Here is a 16,035-nt window from a genome sequence, read left to right on the forward strand (position 1 = left end):
AAAACAACTGGGGCCTTGTTTAACCGGGCGACGCCCCAGCCGGCATGAAATTTTGTCATGTTTTATCATCATTTTGCATATTGGTTTAAGCCAATAAGAATTCAATTTGGTCGGCTAAATCCCAAATTGCTAGCCCATCCTCGTTCGTTCAGTATCCAGGTAGATACCCAACAGGGTGCACCACGAGAAGGTGTGGATTGGACATTAGGTCAGAAGCCCTGTCGGTGTTCTCCGCATTCCTTTAAAGGCTATGTGGAGGTCTCCTCTCAGTTATGCAGCTTTGACCCTTAAGCACCCCATATAATTTCTTGGCTTCTTTAATTTAATGTCATTGTAGCCTGTACACTCATTAATATAATCATGAATTTCCTAATATGTAGCTTCATGAACTGCGATTACCTTTACATGTTTCAGGTTTCTAATATTTTCTTGCACTGTTTTTCACTGGGTCTATACACTAAATTTAATAACTAAATATAAAATAAAAACTAAAATTTTAATAATTCAATTTTATTAACATATATACATATGTACATTTTGAAGAATAAAGGCAAGGTGTATGAAATTCATTTTCTTCTGTATTTCAGTAGCTCCAGAAGATCATTTGAGAGAACATATTGTTTATCATTCCAGTTAAAGTGAGTGGGTGTATTTGGGCACACAGGGGAGTGAAATTCAAAATTCTTACTAAATTCAATAGCAAGAGATGACTTTACTAATCCAACGCCTCCTGTTATCTCAGATGCTGGATGATAAATTCTTCCACTTTCTGGTAGCATACAAATCTTCTCTGGCTGAAATGGGAATAGCAGCAGATCTCCAGTATGTCCATAAGAAAGATAATACTGTTCTTCACCTCTTAGGTCTTTTTGCATTATAACATTAGTGAAAACAATTGGCAGGTCATCACATCGAATATAATTACGTTCACGACCACAAAGAGATATATATGGAAATTCCTGTTCATATCTGCCAGTATAATTAACTCGAACACGCTTGAAAAAGAAGGAAAGAAATTTCCTCTCTGAAAAAATGCAATACAGAACAAAATTAGTATCAATCTTTCATTTTCTAAATAGCTTTAGTATATTGAAGTACAACACAAGCATATTATGCTTGAACACTAAGACCCTTCCATTTAGCAGGTCTACATACACATGCCATTGCTGACTAAGACATGAGGTGTCCCACAATCATTAAGATTGTGGGACACCTACCAAATAGCAGTTATGACCGCTGGAATTTTTTGTGGTTTTTAACCAAATAGCAACTGCTTATCCAAATCAAAAATTTTATGATTAAAATCTATCTCCCAGTAACCTAATAATCTAATTATAAAAGTACTTTTTAAGTTTTATATAAGTACATATTGGCATATTTTGGGGGGAAAAAACAGTATGTGATTTTCATCTTTTACTGTCCTTTGATGATTGAAAAATACTTTATAGCACAAAAACTATTCTTGTGCTATACACCAAATCCAAAAATGGATAAATGATTGCTTATTTGTAGCTGTCAGTGTTTCTCCTTTAATCTGAACTTAAATCCTGAGAGATGTCTTATACATAAAAAATCTTATACAAAATAGTTGTATTGGCACATAATAAAAGTGGCTGCATCAGTCAATTAAACTATATTTAGCATTATGAGATATATGGTTTATATAATGCTAAGTGAATTGAGCATATGCATGAAAAACAAATAACATGTGCAGTTGTAAAAATTAGCTGTTAGTCAATTTTCAAATACAAAATACCTGTGGTGAATATCAACTGAAACAATCATGTAAAGTCCCTGAAATGGGTTGGAATGATGAAATACACATGAATGTCAGAAGAACCAGAAATGAAACAGAAGTTTGGCATTGGTCAGGTCAACTTGAGCAACAATTATCAGTTGACAGAAAACGATAGTTACAAGGAAGAAATTGAGAGATATTTTTAATTTCAGGGAGGATAATGGGAATAGGATAGGAGGAGAGGTATTGGTGCAAAATAAAGGCTGATAAGACAAAATATATGCTTCGCTGCTGCTATAGACCAAGGGGGGGGGGGATCCACAGGAATATGTGAATGCCATACATTGGCAGATCAGCACAGACAGGAATTATTGTGGGAAGAATTCCTCATAGTTAAATTACCCCAAAGATGGAAATCAATTTATACAGTTACTAAAGATAATTATTTGGTTATAGATACATCTGGTATATCTTCGAATCAAAAAATTAGAATAATCAAAGAAAATATGTTGAATGATTTGCAGTTCTAATTTATTACATAGAAAATAGCCAAATATGACCAAATATTTATTACCAAATATGAATTAGCATAATCTAAATTACGTACTTCGTAGATTATATGGCCATGTAAACACATAAAAATGTATTATGAATTATAAGAAAACTGTTATTTGAAAACATTCATAAAATTAAAATAATTTTTTACATGGTTCAAAATATTAGAATATTCCAAATTTTTCTGATTGGTTTTGAGGGGAGCATAGAAATAGCATATATTTCAGTATCCACGAGGACTGACTCATGTGAGAAATCGTTTGCATGCGGATTTCAGTTAATCATTTGCTAAACATGGGTCGAACGAGTGATACGAAGGCTGTTCAATAAGTAATAAGACTAATTTTACTGTCGCGAAACCACTCATCACAATATTAATTTCTTTGGAATCAAGAAATGTTGCTGTCTGTATTAACAAAAGAGGTTGATAGATGGCATATACGGGCTGATGTGCCAGAGTGTCACATGACTAAACACAAGCTTGTTTCGGCGCGCCTACAAATCTCGACCAGTCGGTGAAATGGAAGCGTCCTTGGAACAGCGTTATGCGATTAAATTTTGTGTGCATTTGCAAAAATCGGCATCGGACACTTTTAACATGATACGCGAAGGTTTCTATGATGAAGCAATGTCGAGGGCAAGTGTTTTTCACTGGCATAAAACTTTTAAGGAAGGAAGGCAAAATGTGGAAGATCTTGAACATGAGGGAAGACCTTCAATGTCCATCACAGAGACAATGATCAACACAGCAGCGATCATTATCATCAAGGAGGATCGCAGAATTACAGTATGCCAGCTGCATGCTGTCCTGAATATTTCTGTGGGAAGTGTTCACTCATTTGGGACTGAACCGTGTATGCACCCGATGGATTCCCAAACTCTTGACACCGGAGCAAATGCAGCATTGAGTGGATGCGTGCACAGAATGGAAAGAAAGACTGGAACAAGAAGGCGACAACTTCTTAAGCTTGTCTGATGCCGATTTTTGCAAATACACACAAAATTTAATCGCTTGTAGGCGCACCGAAACAAGCTTGCGTTTAGTCACGTGACACTCTGGCATATCAGCCCCGTATACGTCATCTATCAACCTCTTTTGTTAATACAGACAGCAACATTTCTTTATTCTAAAGAAATTAATATTGTGATGAGTGGTTTCGCGACAGTAAAATTAGTCTTATTACTTATTGAACAGCCTACATATATAGGAAGCTAAGAAGTTTCCTATGTTGTCTACACAAAAAAGGCCAAACTCAACAGTTTATAGCTAAGGAATTGAAAATTGCACGAGTAGAGTATTTAGTTGAGACAGTATTCTAATAAATGGAATTTTCAAAATAATTGCTGCAATAACAGTCAAAAAGTATTAACTACATCAAGTGATGAGAGGAAACTGAAGAATATTGCGAACAAAAACCGCTTCCAAAGTGTATAGTATTTTCACAGGAGATGGAAAAAACTACGTGTGAATGTGTCAAAATCGATGATGTTGAGATGACTTCACAAATTGGGTTTTAAATCGTGTGCATAAGACGAAGCCACTTATGACTAGCAAGCAAAAGGCAGCTAAAGTGCAATGGTGTAAACAAAATCCGTTTGTGGGGTCAAGACGACTGGAAAAAGGTACTTTTTAGCAAAGGAAGTATATTTTATGTGTCCCATGGTCATCCAGGGATACGTGTCTGGTGTCTTAAGCAAGAAGTATGTGATAAAGAATGCATGAAACATTTGGTGAAATTTGCAACCTCTGTCATGGTATATGGGATTGTATAGTTTGCCCACCGATTAGAGATCCCTCGACACTTCTGCGTCGAGGGATCTCTAAATAGGGTAATCTGATAATAGGGTAATCAGTCCGTATTGTGGGATGAGTTGTTTATTATTACAGGTCGGAAAATTAACTTCTCTTTTATGATTATTGTAGTTAACTATGTTGCTTGTATAACAGTTGGAAAATTTTACCTATAAAGCACGTGATTTCGCGTGTTGGCGACCAATTCGTACGTCCTTCATTTCTTTCTCCCCTTCAGCATGAATCGACTATTCTTGGCAAAACTCCAAGCAGAGACCTACAAACAGTGGGCTAACTATATGACTGCAGAGGGTTTAGTTAGGCTGTGTATTGTGTATGCAAGAGTCAATTCCAAAGTGTATCAAGAAATATTTGAGCACTTTACGTTACCAGCATCAGAAGATTTATGTGATGGCGATTTCCTTTTTCAGCAAGATTCAACTTCTCATCAGACTTCCAAAGAAAGGCAAATCATGGAAAACTCACAAGATTTAAACTCCATTGAGAATTTGGAAGAATAATGAAGAAACGATTTCAAGAAGTTGCTCCAAGAGACAAAAATGAACTTGTTTCTAGTCTGCAGACACTATATGGGCATGTTTTGAATAACAAAAATAATAATAATAAAAAAAAAAAACTGAACCACTAGTAAATAATATGCCCAACCGTTTATGAACAGTCATGAAAGCTATGCTGGATGCAACAAAGTACTACGTCCTATTGTTGAAGGAATTGAAAGCCCAAATTATCACTTAGCCAAAAAATTAGCAGCCACACTCAAGGAATTGGTAGGTCACTCCCCTTCCTACATAAAAAATACACAACATTTCATTAATAAAATTAAAAACATTACACTCAACGACCAAGATTTATTAGTCAGCTTTGACATAACTTCCCTTTTCACCAATGTCCCAATCAATGACACTATCTTGCTCCTACAGAACATATTTCCACACGACATCACGGCCCTCTTTGCCCACGTACTCCACTCTGGATATTTCGTGTGGCAAAACAATTTTTACCTTCAAAAAGAAGGTACAGCCATGCGCTCACTGCTCCCCCCCCCCAATAGCTAACTTTTATATGGAAACCTTTGAGCAATGTGCTCTAGAGACAGCATATCTAAAGCCCAAAATCTGGCTCAGATACGTCGACGATATTTTCACCATTTGGCCGCAAAGCTCTAAACACATTCCTTAGCCACCTAAACATACAACATAAACGTATCCAATTCACCATCGAAATGGAAAAAACAACTCTCTTCCTTTCCTAGACACACTTGTCACACGTCTTCTCTCTGGCTGTCTCTCCTCCTCAGTTACCGCAAACCTACACACACACAGGCCAATACATACACAAAAATTCTTACAACCACCCAACACAAAAACTAGGTGTCATAAACACCCTTAAACACAGAGCTCTAACAATTTGTTCCAATGAACAAGCTCTAAACCAGGAATACAAGATCATCAACCAAACATTTATAAAAAAATTGATACAGTAAAAAAACTATTCACAAGATCCTCCATAAAGATACCAGTAAGAACAAAAAAGATTTCAGGAATGCTATTGCCATTCCTTATGTTAGAAGCATTTCTGAAAAAATAGACAGAACACTACACAAATACAACAGTAAAACCACCTTTAAACCCCCAAATAAGTTAAGCCACCTACTCAGTTCTTCTAAAGATCCTCTTCCACACCTAGCCCACCCAGGGGTATACAAAATACAATGCACATGCAACATACCATACATAGGGGAAACAGGGCGAACTATCCCAATCAGACAAGATGAACACAAACGACACATTAATACCTCCAATTTGGAAAAACTGGCCTTTCTGACCACACATTCCAAACATACCACAGAATTGATTGGAAAAATACCAACTCCTTACACTGCACCAAAACCTGGTTTGAGAGAAAATTTAAAGAGTCGTGAAATGCTCAAACACAACCCAAATCTCAACAAAATGATGGCCAAACCATTTCAAGAATATGGAGGACCCATCTACAACCTGTATAACAACCTAAACTAGCCATGGAAAAATCCAACTACAAGAAGACAACCTGGTGAAGTGTTTGTAACATTCAACAGCAACTGAAAGAAATCATATTATAACAATCAGAACTGTACAAATCCAGAAGAATATTAATACATGAGGACTTTAGCAGTTTATTGTAGTTGTATTTATTTATTTTATTTTTATTATTATTATTATTTTATTTTTTTTTTAATCACAGAGGTCAGGCTAGGGAAAAGGATTAATTAACTATGTAGATTTAGTTTACCGGTACACAGAGCTAGAGCATGTAGCTTGGTTCCTTATACACTTGTATCCTTCCAATGATGACCTCAATACAGGGGTTGAAACGTAAAGTTTTATTTTATTAGTAATTAATAAAATAATCTGTTCAACACGTGTTTTTTGTGTCCCTAAATTTATAAATATGAACAAAGTACTAATTATCACGTTGTCTCTCTGACTAATTTTTGTGCATTTATTTTTGAATTATTGTAATAATTTGAACCAGGTTAAAAATTATTCTAATTTTGTGAATATTTTCAAATAACAGTTTTCTTATAATTTACATTACATTTTTGTGTGTTTACATGGTTATAATCTACAAAATACATAGATTTAGATGATGCGAATTCATATTTGGTAATAATTATTTTCTATGCAATTAGAATTGCAAAACATTTTCTTTGATTATTCTTATTTTTTGATTCAGAAATACATCAGATGCATCTATAACCAAGATTATGGATTTAATTTTACTATTCATCCTGGCTACTTCACTTGAAAACATTTATAAACAACAGAAGGTACAGCCATGGGATCTTCCCCCTCTAGCTAATTATTATATATAGAGCAGGGTTTCCCAAAAAATTTTCCGACGACGCAACACTTCACAAATCCTGAAATTTTCACAGAACACCTTGGTTATTTTGTAATGTATTAATAATTAATTGTTAATTTACTGATTTTTATTATTAATTAATAATAATTAAACATCACTAAATTAATTTGTGCTGATTTTCATTGACATATCCCATTCTGATCACCAAAAATTTATAATATAAGTACTTACGAGTGAATGCACTTTTTCTCCTGTGTGCTGATAATTTTCCCCTCCTTTTGTACATCCTGGAGATCGCTTTGTAGGCTGGTGGTGGATTACTCACTACCTGTTGTGTCACAAACACCTTCAATAAGAGATTTCATATTTTTTCATTCATATCAAAATTTAAATCTGTAGGCCTATTACTTTTAAAAAATCACGGCACTATGGTTTCGAAACAAGCCCTTTCACCCTACAATACGAACTTGCGAAGAAAGTATTCAGCATTACTAGATTTGAGAACCAGATACAGACTACCTTGATCTTTAATTTGAGTGGAAAATTTTCTTCTTCCTTGCTGATTAGTCATTAACATTTGCAACACAGATGTTATTTGTTCAGTTTTGAGAACAGAGGATACATATGCCGCTCATTGTTGTAATGGGCTTGCAGGCAATTTTTATCATTGGTCATAAACAGCGGTATTCTCTTTCCCGATTGTTGAAAGATTTTGATGTGAATATCATGAATATTTTCATGTTTAAAAATATGCTGCTTGGTCACTGACATTTGCTACACAGATATCATTTTCTTCAGTTTTGAGAACAGAGCATATGCTGCCCATTGTTATAATCCGCTTGCAGGCAATTTTTATGACCGGTCATAAACAGCGGTATTCCCTTTCCCAAATGTTGAACGGTTTCAATGTGTGAAAATTAACGATATACAGATGTTATTAGGCGTTCTGGGTCTGAGCTTTTCGACACATTCACGAATATTATTCTCATCAAAATATTTCCACTATAAAATATTTATTCATGAAAAATGCCTAGAAAACTAAAATGACAAATTCCAGGAACTTCTCGCAGAACACTTATTCACCTTCCACAGAACAGTTTGGGAAACCCTGATATAGAACATTTTAAAAAACATGTACTTGATGCTGCTATTCTCAAAACCTTCTATCTGGCTAAGATATATTGATGATGTGTTCTCTATCTGACCACATGGCTCAGGTACATTAGACTCCTTCCTCCTCCATCTCAACAGACAGCATCCCAGAATCCAGTTCACTATAGGAAAAAAAAAGAAGAAAAAAAAAAAAAAGATACTCTACTCCCACATCTTCCCAATGGCACCTTTTCTTTCTTAGTTTATAGAAAACCCACCCACATGTACATATATACACAAACCTTTCCATCATCCCCTCATCAACAATATGATATCAAAACTCTTGTTAACAGAGCCTCCAATCTCTGTTCTACACTGGCTGTGCAGCTGACCTCTCCTTTATTCAGACTTTTCTGCCCAGTGGTTACAATGCCAAAAAGATTAACAAATTAAATGTTCTTCACATCCTTCTCAACATGCTGACTACAGTAAGGCTATCACTGCATAAAAAATAGTCAGAACTCTAAAAATGTACAATCTCTGCACTGTATTCAAACCTTATCTTAAGCAGGCTGCCCTCATCTGCTATCCCAAGGATCTTATACTTCCTCTCTCTCTCTCTCTCTCTCTGTTCTAGATGTTTACAAAGTTCCCTGCTCCTACAACTTATCATATTATGGTCAAACAGGAGATCTGCCTAGAAGAACATAAAAAATACATCATCTGCTATCTGCTATAAGTATGGCCAGTCACGTCTAGCTCACCATGCTTTAGATACCTTACATAGAAGCAAACAGAAGAAAACTACCCTTTACTACAATAAATAAATTTGACTTTTTTTTTTTTTTTTTTTTTTTTTAGAATCACTAGCAGATATAATCAACCAACCAAACAATCAACAAAATTGACTTAATCTTAATAAATATGATTGTATTAAACTTCCCAAGATTTGGGAAACTAATTCTCAGGCCTCCTATCTAACACATCTAAAGCTAGCCAAATGCACCGATACAGGGAACCCCTCATAGGACTTTAGGCTTTCAGTCTAATCTTTTCCATTTACTGTTATGTACAATTCTGTGTGTGTTTTTTTGCAATTTTAATATTGTTTCCATGATGATGTCTCAGTGACTGAAATGAAATATGGGATTGATTAAACATGTTGTTTAATTATTTATATATACTGTATTTATTTCAGTAAATCTTATAATGACCAATTTGTATATTAGGAGTTGTGGTTAAAATATTGGTAAGATTAGTGAGAGTTAGAATACAGAAATGGTTGATAAAAGCAGCATTGTTTGTGATTGTCAACATAGATTTGTTAAAGGGAAGTCATGTTTTACAAATCTGTTTATGTACTATAACAAGGTGACAAATGTTCTGGACAGTCAAGATGCATATATAGTGGCATTCTTAGATTTTACAAAGCCTTTGATAGGTGGCCACACAACAAGCTGCTAACTAAATTGAAATGGATGGGATTGGATATCTGACTAACGAGTTAGATAGGCAACTCGTGTCAGATAGGTTCAGCAAGTTACATGTGTGAGTGCAGTATCACGAAATAGGAAAATCACTAGTGGTGTGCTGCGCTGTAGGGTTCTGTTTTAGGATATTGTTATTCAACTTTATATTAATGATACTGGGACAGGTTTAACTGGAGTTAAGCAGATGGTCATAGCCTTATATGAGGATTTGAATAGATTGTGTGATGAGTGGACATGTAGATGGAACTGTCAGCTCAATGTTGCAAAGTTTAAGGTTCTCTAAACCAGTGGTCTCCAAAGTGTGGTACGCGAGTCGATACGTGGGGGTACGTCAAAAAAAGTTTTATATTGATAGGAAAAAAATTAAGTAATTAATTAAAGATAAAGAATATTACTTTCTTTCATCAATTAAACATATATCTAATATAGACAAAGACGCTATAAAGATCCTGTAAACTTAAATTTGTGAGTGCGCACATTGGGCGACTTTGCACACATAATCGTCAGTGGTAACGTTGTCATGTTTTTTAAAACTAGGGAGTAAATCTCTTACTTCTTATCATTGCCATTGTTTGTAGAGCATCCTGGTGTTGACAAGCCCAACTAGAGAAGGAAAATTGCTTAGTTATCCTGCTATCTACAGATGACACCACAGTTGTATTAATTATTTGACTATTAGTAGTAAGTTTAATGATTTTTAGTATATATTGTTTCTGTGCAATTCCAATGCCTTTTTGTGCTTGCTTTTATGTTTACACTAGAAATAGTGAATTAATATTATCAAAATTGCTTACATTTTTTAAAATGTGTTTGATATTATCAATAGTAAATGAATTATATTTAAATTTTACAAATTAACCCTCACAAAATGGATAAAAGGTTAAAAAAATTTCCTACAAAGAAACTCTCTCAATCAATTGGGGGTACGCGCTGTTTATTTTTTCTGTCTTGGGGGTACGCAATCAAAAAAGTTTGGAGACCACTGCTCTAAACTGGTAAGCAATGTTGGGAAGCAAGATATACATGGAGAAACTTTAAAGGAGATGAGATCTGGGAGTGATGATGGACAAGAAACTGAAGTTCAGGAACAACATTACATATGTTATGAAGTCGTTATGTCAGATTATGGCAAAGATGCAGAGAACCTTGACATTCAGAGATAAAACTGCCTTGATCAACCCTCATATGTATTACTATGCACAGATTTAGTCACTCAATTTTCATGGTGATGAGGATAAGTTAGAAGGTTCAAGAGAAGATTCATGAAGGTGACAACTGGTCTATGGAATGTAAGAGTATGAAGAGACCAATTAGGAATGCAACTTGCAAAGCCTTGAAAAAGGAGGAGAGAGACATATAAGTTGGTTAGGGATTGTTAGCAGCAGGGCTCAACAAATTATGCAAAATCCCACTCTCCATGAAAAACATTTACTCGCCAAAGAACTTCTCACCATTTTTAATAATATATCCCCCTAAATCCATAAGAGTTTCACAAACTGATGAGTGGTTTTAAGGTTAAAAATATTTATTTAGACAGTTATTAGGTATTAAATAAAAAATATTCTATTTTGTTTAATCTGCAGTTACTTGCCAGTTGGCAACAATCTACTCACCGTGGGCAACTATATTTGTCAAGCCCTAGTTATCAGGTTAACGTTTTTCATAAAAGTGGAGAAGGAAATAGAACAAGAAGCTATCCCTGGAAACTGTATAAGGAGGGTGTGAGGAAAGAAGTGAGGAGCAGGTTCTTTGCATGGAGAGTGGTTGGTGAGTGGTATGTACTCTCAGGCCACTCACTCTCACATTGAATGAGTTTAAGGCACAGTTTGATGAACTCTGTATGCAATAATGTGTACCTCCCACAATGAGTCTTTGACTCCATTGTGGGAGGTACAGACCTCCTTTGACATGGAGGTCTGGTGTTAATAATAATATGAAAAACACATGAATACTGCATTTATTACTTTTTTCATTACTGTAAGTAGAAAAAAAAGTATATCATCTTAATTTTAAATACTCTACTTGTATATGGAAAATATGACTGACTACTGCATTTATTTAACCTTGGTATCTTCATGGGTCTAATTCCAACCGATGAGATCTCAATAAAGGTCAAAACCGGTGTAGATAAATGCCTTCCCTTAATATTTTTGCATTATTGGATACCAAGGTAATTAATCTGGGGTCAACAGTAGTTTCTACTGTTTGCTTCTACATACCAGTAGACTAGCCATGAAGTTACTTCACTCATATGCTTGAGGATAGAATTAGAACAATAATACAATTTCTCGTCAAATACATAATACTTGACAAGGTATTACATACTATTGTGTTATCTACATTCACTATATGATGAATGAATTTTCCTATTTTGCAAGAATGGGGAGGGGAAAGAGAAATGTTTGTTTTAAATTGATTTTTTAATTATTGCTATATTACTATTATGTAAAGCATACCTTTAAAACAAGATGTAAAATTCTTCATTTTAGCATCATCGAGGAACAACTGCAGGAAAATGTAAAACAGTTTTCAGAATAAAAAATAAATCGAATAAAAAATCATTTAATATTTCTCAAAATAAGTTTTGATGTTCTTTAAGGTTTCTCCTTAAGAACAGTTTTTTTTGGAAAAAAAATTGTTGGATTTTATGTTTTTTGATCTAATGGTTTCTTGATGAAAACTATCTTCATTGGCACATAACATTTTAAAACTGAAAATTTCAACAGCTATAACTAAACTTTAACTATAACAACCTGGTTGGCCAAGAGGTTAGCGTATCTGCTCTCCAGCCAAAAGGCTGCGGGTTTGAATCTTGGCATGGGCGTTTGTGATTCTCTGTGAAAATACTAGTTGTGATGGTTGACGGTAGATGGTATTGGTGATGAAAGGTAGTTGCAGTTGGTGGAGTGTGGAGACAGAGTTGTAGAGTAGGTGCCCTCCCTCGATGAGTCTTTGGACTCCATGGAGGTGTTATGTAATAATAATTAAACTTGAAACTAAAATATGCAGCTGCGAGTAAGCTCAACATTGCTGTGGAGCCATTTATCATGATTCCTAAATGTTACTTATGCATTGTGCTTCTAGACTAACAAAATGGAAAAAATGCAGCCCTTCTCAAAAAATCCAGAGTAATTTTGTTTTACAGCTTTGAAGTTTCAGAGCAGAACTGATATACATAATTCTTCTTTGTCCTATGATGGGAGGAAATTTAAACATCTTTTGTGGGATTTAAGCATCTGTATTTCAGGCTTCCAATAAACAAGAACAGTGCTGTTATATTAGGAAACAAAAATGATCAAGTTTAATTAATCTAACTTTTTTTTTAGAACAACCTAAATAATCTTCACATTATCTTGTTTAAAGAACAGATTAACAGCAAGCATTTTCATCTTCAATGCAAAAAGAAAGCCACAGACATTCACTGTCATTACACATCCTCTTAAATTCATTTGACATTAATTTACTAACTATCCTCATTAGCAATATACGCCACTTTTTTTTTCCATGACAATCACACCCACAAAAGAAGAGAAATATTTCATAAATTTGTGCTGTATGTTTCCAACCTCTGAAACTAAGTTATGATTGCGAGCACAAAATTTAAGAACTAATTTTTTTTTTATGCACTTCACAGTATGAACCCTTTCAGAAGTTTGTAGGTCTTTTGCATATCATCAATCTTTCTCCTGTTTGCTAGCATCTGTGATCCATAATTTATCAATCTGTTCTTATAATCTATATTCCTTAGTCACGATATCATCTTGAACATTTTCCTTTTCACCTTTCCCACCATCTGCATCACCTTGGAAACCAGAAGTACAGATTTGTGCATAGTAGTCAACATGAGGTCATATCAATGCTTTGTAAAGAGGCAAAATGACTTCCTCCTCCTTATATGTCAATGCTTGTTTCAGCATTGCAATTATCCTCTAAGTTATATATTCACAATCTTTTTTTTTTATGGCTCCTGAACTTAATTATCTACTAAAACTCCAAGATCCATAGCCTTGTCATTTGCTCTTGCATAAAGGTTTTTTTCTCCTGGAAACTCAGGTTTTACATCCCGTGTACAGACAAATTGGCCTTCAGAACACATGCAATTTACAGACAAAAAAATACTGTTGTTGGTGATGAAAGCGTTGATGGTAGTAGTGTCGTAGTTGGAGAATTAAGTAGTAGTGGAGAGGTAAGATGTAATTAGCAAAGTAGAGTAGTGTGCCCTCACATGATGAGTCTTTGGACTCCCTGGAGGTGTCATAATAATAATAATAATAATAATATTGCAAGAGTTGGCAAAATAGCTCAGAGGATTACTTGGTTGATGAAGAGCACATCAACAAGTAAAGATAGGAAGATTATTCTCTCTCTTTATAAGGCTATGATTCAGCCATTACTACTGTGCACAGAAATATAGTCATCTGCATTTCTTGGGAGGGGGGGGGAGGGATTGGGAGATGGTGGAGAAAATTTAGAGATAAGTGACCAGCTGTGGAATGTTGCCTATGAGGACAGACTGGGGGTATGTGGGTTGCAGAGTTTTGCTGACAGGCAGAGGATAGGGGGATATGAGAGAAACTTTAAAAGTTGCTAAAAGGACACTATAAGATTAACACAGAAGAAATTTTTCAATACATGGGGAGTAATGGGAAAACAAGGGGTCACACTTGGAAGCTCTCTAAGAGTATGGTTAGTAAGGGTGTGTGGACTAGGTTTTGAAAGTTTTTCACTTAGTTATAATTTAAATTAAAGATTCCAAGAAATTATATTCTTGGTTTTTATCCTTTAATCCAAGTGTAAGCAAGCAAACTTTGTGCATGAAGTAATTTCATGATTGGGTTACTTGTATATAGAGACTAATGACTTTACATCAGTTCCTTAGTAAGGTAGTTGCCTAAGTAAGTTAGCGGTTAGTAAGGCCACGAAAGTTGGAATTGCTAAAATGGTCCTTCCAGTGGAGATGTATGGATATGAAAGCTAAGTCATTAAGAAGAAAGAAAAGTAGTAGATTCATTTGAATTATGCATGTGGAGGAGACTTAAAAATCCCATGGAGGTCTAATAAGTTTTAAAAATATATAAATACAGCATGTCCCATGAAGTGCGCTGCCTGTCAAACAGAAATTAATGTATATTGGATATATGCAAGCAGATGGATCATTGGAAAAAAGCGATTATGCTGGGTTTGGTTAATTTGGATACATGCAGTGGTGCACCCAGAGGGGGGGGGACGGACCCCCAAAATAAGAAAAAGGAAAAAAAAACACTAAAAATTTTCCAAAAATCTTTTCCTAATTAAAATTAATTTTATTTATGTTGTGTCATGTCTTCTATTTCTATACTACTTATGAATTAGCGGTCACATAAGGTGGGAATACCCTATAGTTCTCGGAAATCAAGAATACGGCTGCTGTGAACGCAAGGCGAACAAGGTGCACGGGCGGACCGAGCACTACTTCGTTGGACCGAGCCGGGGAAGAGGAGATCACGGGTTTCATGTATTGACGATCACTAGATGCTCAGGCATAGGTCGTATGCAATGCGTAGTCTATTCTCAACTCCCCATCCAGATTAAATCCTGAGTGCGGCACTGGACATATGGGCAACGCAACTCGTGCTATGAGGCAAGTATACTCTCCCCTCTACCAATGTGTGTCACTTTACCTTTATCTAAACTCAATATTTCACTTCTCTCACGCTAACAAATACTTCCCTACATCTAATGACGTACAAAATTTTGTACACCTAACATACCAGCATTGTACTGATGCAAGTTAAAATGCACCGCATAAACTCAGGTTTAACTAATAAATTTTGAACAAAATTCGAACAATATCAAATCAAAGCAAAATCGTCATTAATCCATACCATTCCCTGATGGTCGATATAATAAAAATATTCTCGGGTATTTGGTTCTGGAGATTGGCCCTGAACATAACTTATAGTTCTATAGCGTGTACAATGCCTATGAGGTAGTAAAAAGGAGCACATACGAAGCAGCATTTCGGTATATGAATTCAGTATTCAGTGTATGAATACAGATTTATCAGCAAAATTTCACTACCTTCCATAGATTAATTAAATACGAAATGTATGGCTTACTCCAACCGACAAAAGATTTGTTTCCAAATGCGCCACCTATATATTTAAATTAAGAGATATTTCATTCCATATTGTTTCACAGCCGAATAAGAAACTATATAAAGTTCAGCGAGTCCAGGCGTAAGCAAATACCTGGTTATATCAAATCAAAGCAAAATCGTCATTAATCCATACCATTCCCTGATGGTCGATATAATAAAAATATTCTCGGGTATTCGGTTCTGGAGATTGGCCCTGAACATAACTTATAGTTCTATAGCGTGTATACCTGGATATTTGCTTACGCTTGGACTCGCCGAACTTTATATAGTTTCTATATTCGTCATGAAACTCTTTGAGTTTCTTATTCGGCTGTGAAACAATATGGGATGAAATTTCCCTTAATTTAAATAATTTTACGTCGCC

At 35.1% G+C, this 16,035-nt stretch overlaps 1 protein-coding gene across 1 annotated transcript; it reads right to left on the bottom strand.

Annotated features, from left to right (window-relative positions):
- Window positions 1–494: 494 nt before the first annotated feature.
- LOC150110193 (UPF0598 protein CG30010) lies at window positions 495–15,773 on the bottom strand. The gene is made up of 3 exons (XM_090392092.1): window positions 15,397–15,773; window positions 11,989–12,037; window positions 495–1,024 (listed from the first exon to the last, which is right to left on the bottom strand). The coding sequence occupies exons 1-3, from the start codon at window positions 15,529–15,531 to the stop codon at window positions 567–569; spliced, it is 642 nt and encodes a 213-aa protein (XP_090248218.1). The 5' UTR covers window positions 15,532–15,773; the 3' UTR covers window positions 495–566.
- Window positions 15,774–16,035: the final 262 nt, after the last annotated feature.

Source organism: Typopeltis vanoorti, chromosome 1 (assembly GCF_054136105.1).
Source record: "Typopeltis vanoorti isolate ZY-2024b chromosome 1, IOZ_Tvanoo_1.0, whole genome shotgun sequence".
NCBI lineage: Eukaryota > Metazoa > Arthropoda > Arachnida > Uropygi > Thelyphonidae > Typopeltis > Typopeltis vanoorti.

What these genes read in the sequence shown, in the direction of transcription:
- LOC150110193 (XM_090392092.1), bottom strand. Translation starts at nt 15,531, where the DNA reads ATGCTGCTTCGTATGTGCTCCTTTTTACTACCTCATAGGCATTGTACA. An exon ending in ATATCGACCATCAGGGAATG is followed by an intron (nt 12,038 to 15,396) that starts GTATGGATTAAT and finishes ATTTTCCTGCAG; the next exon opens with TTGTTCCTCGATGATGCTAA. An exon ending in TTTTACATCTTGTTTTAAAG is followed by an intron (nt 1,025 to 11,988) that starts GTATGCTTTACA and finishes GCATTTTTTCAG; the next exon opens with AGAGGAAATTTCTTTCCTTC.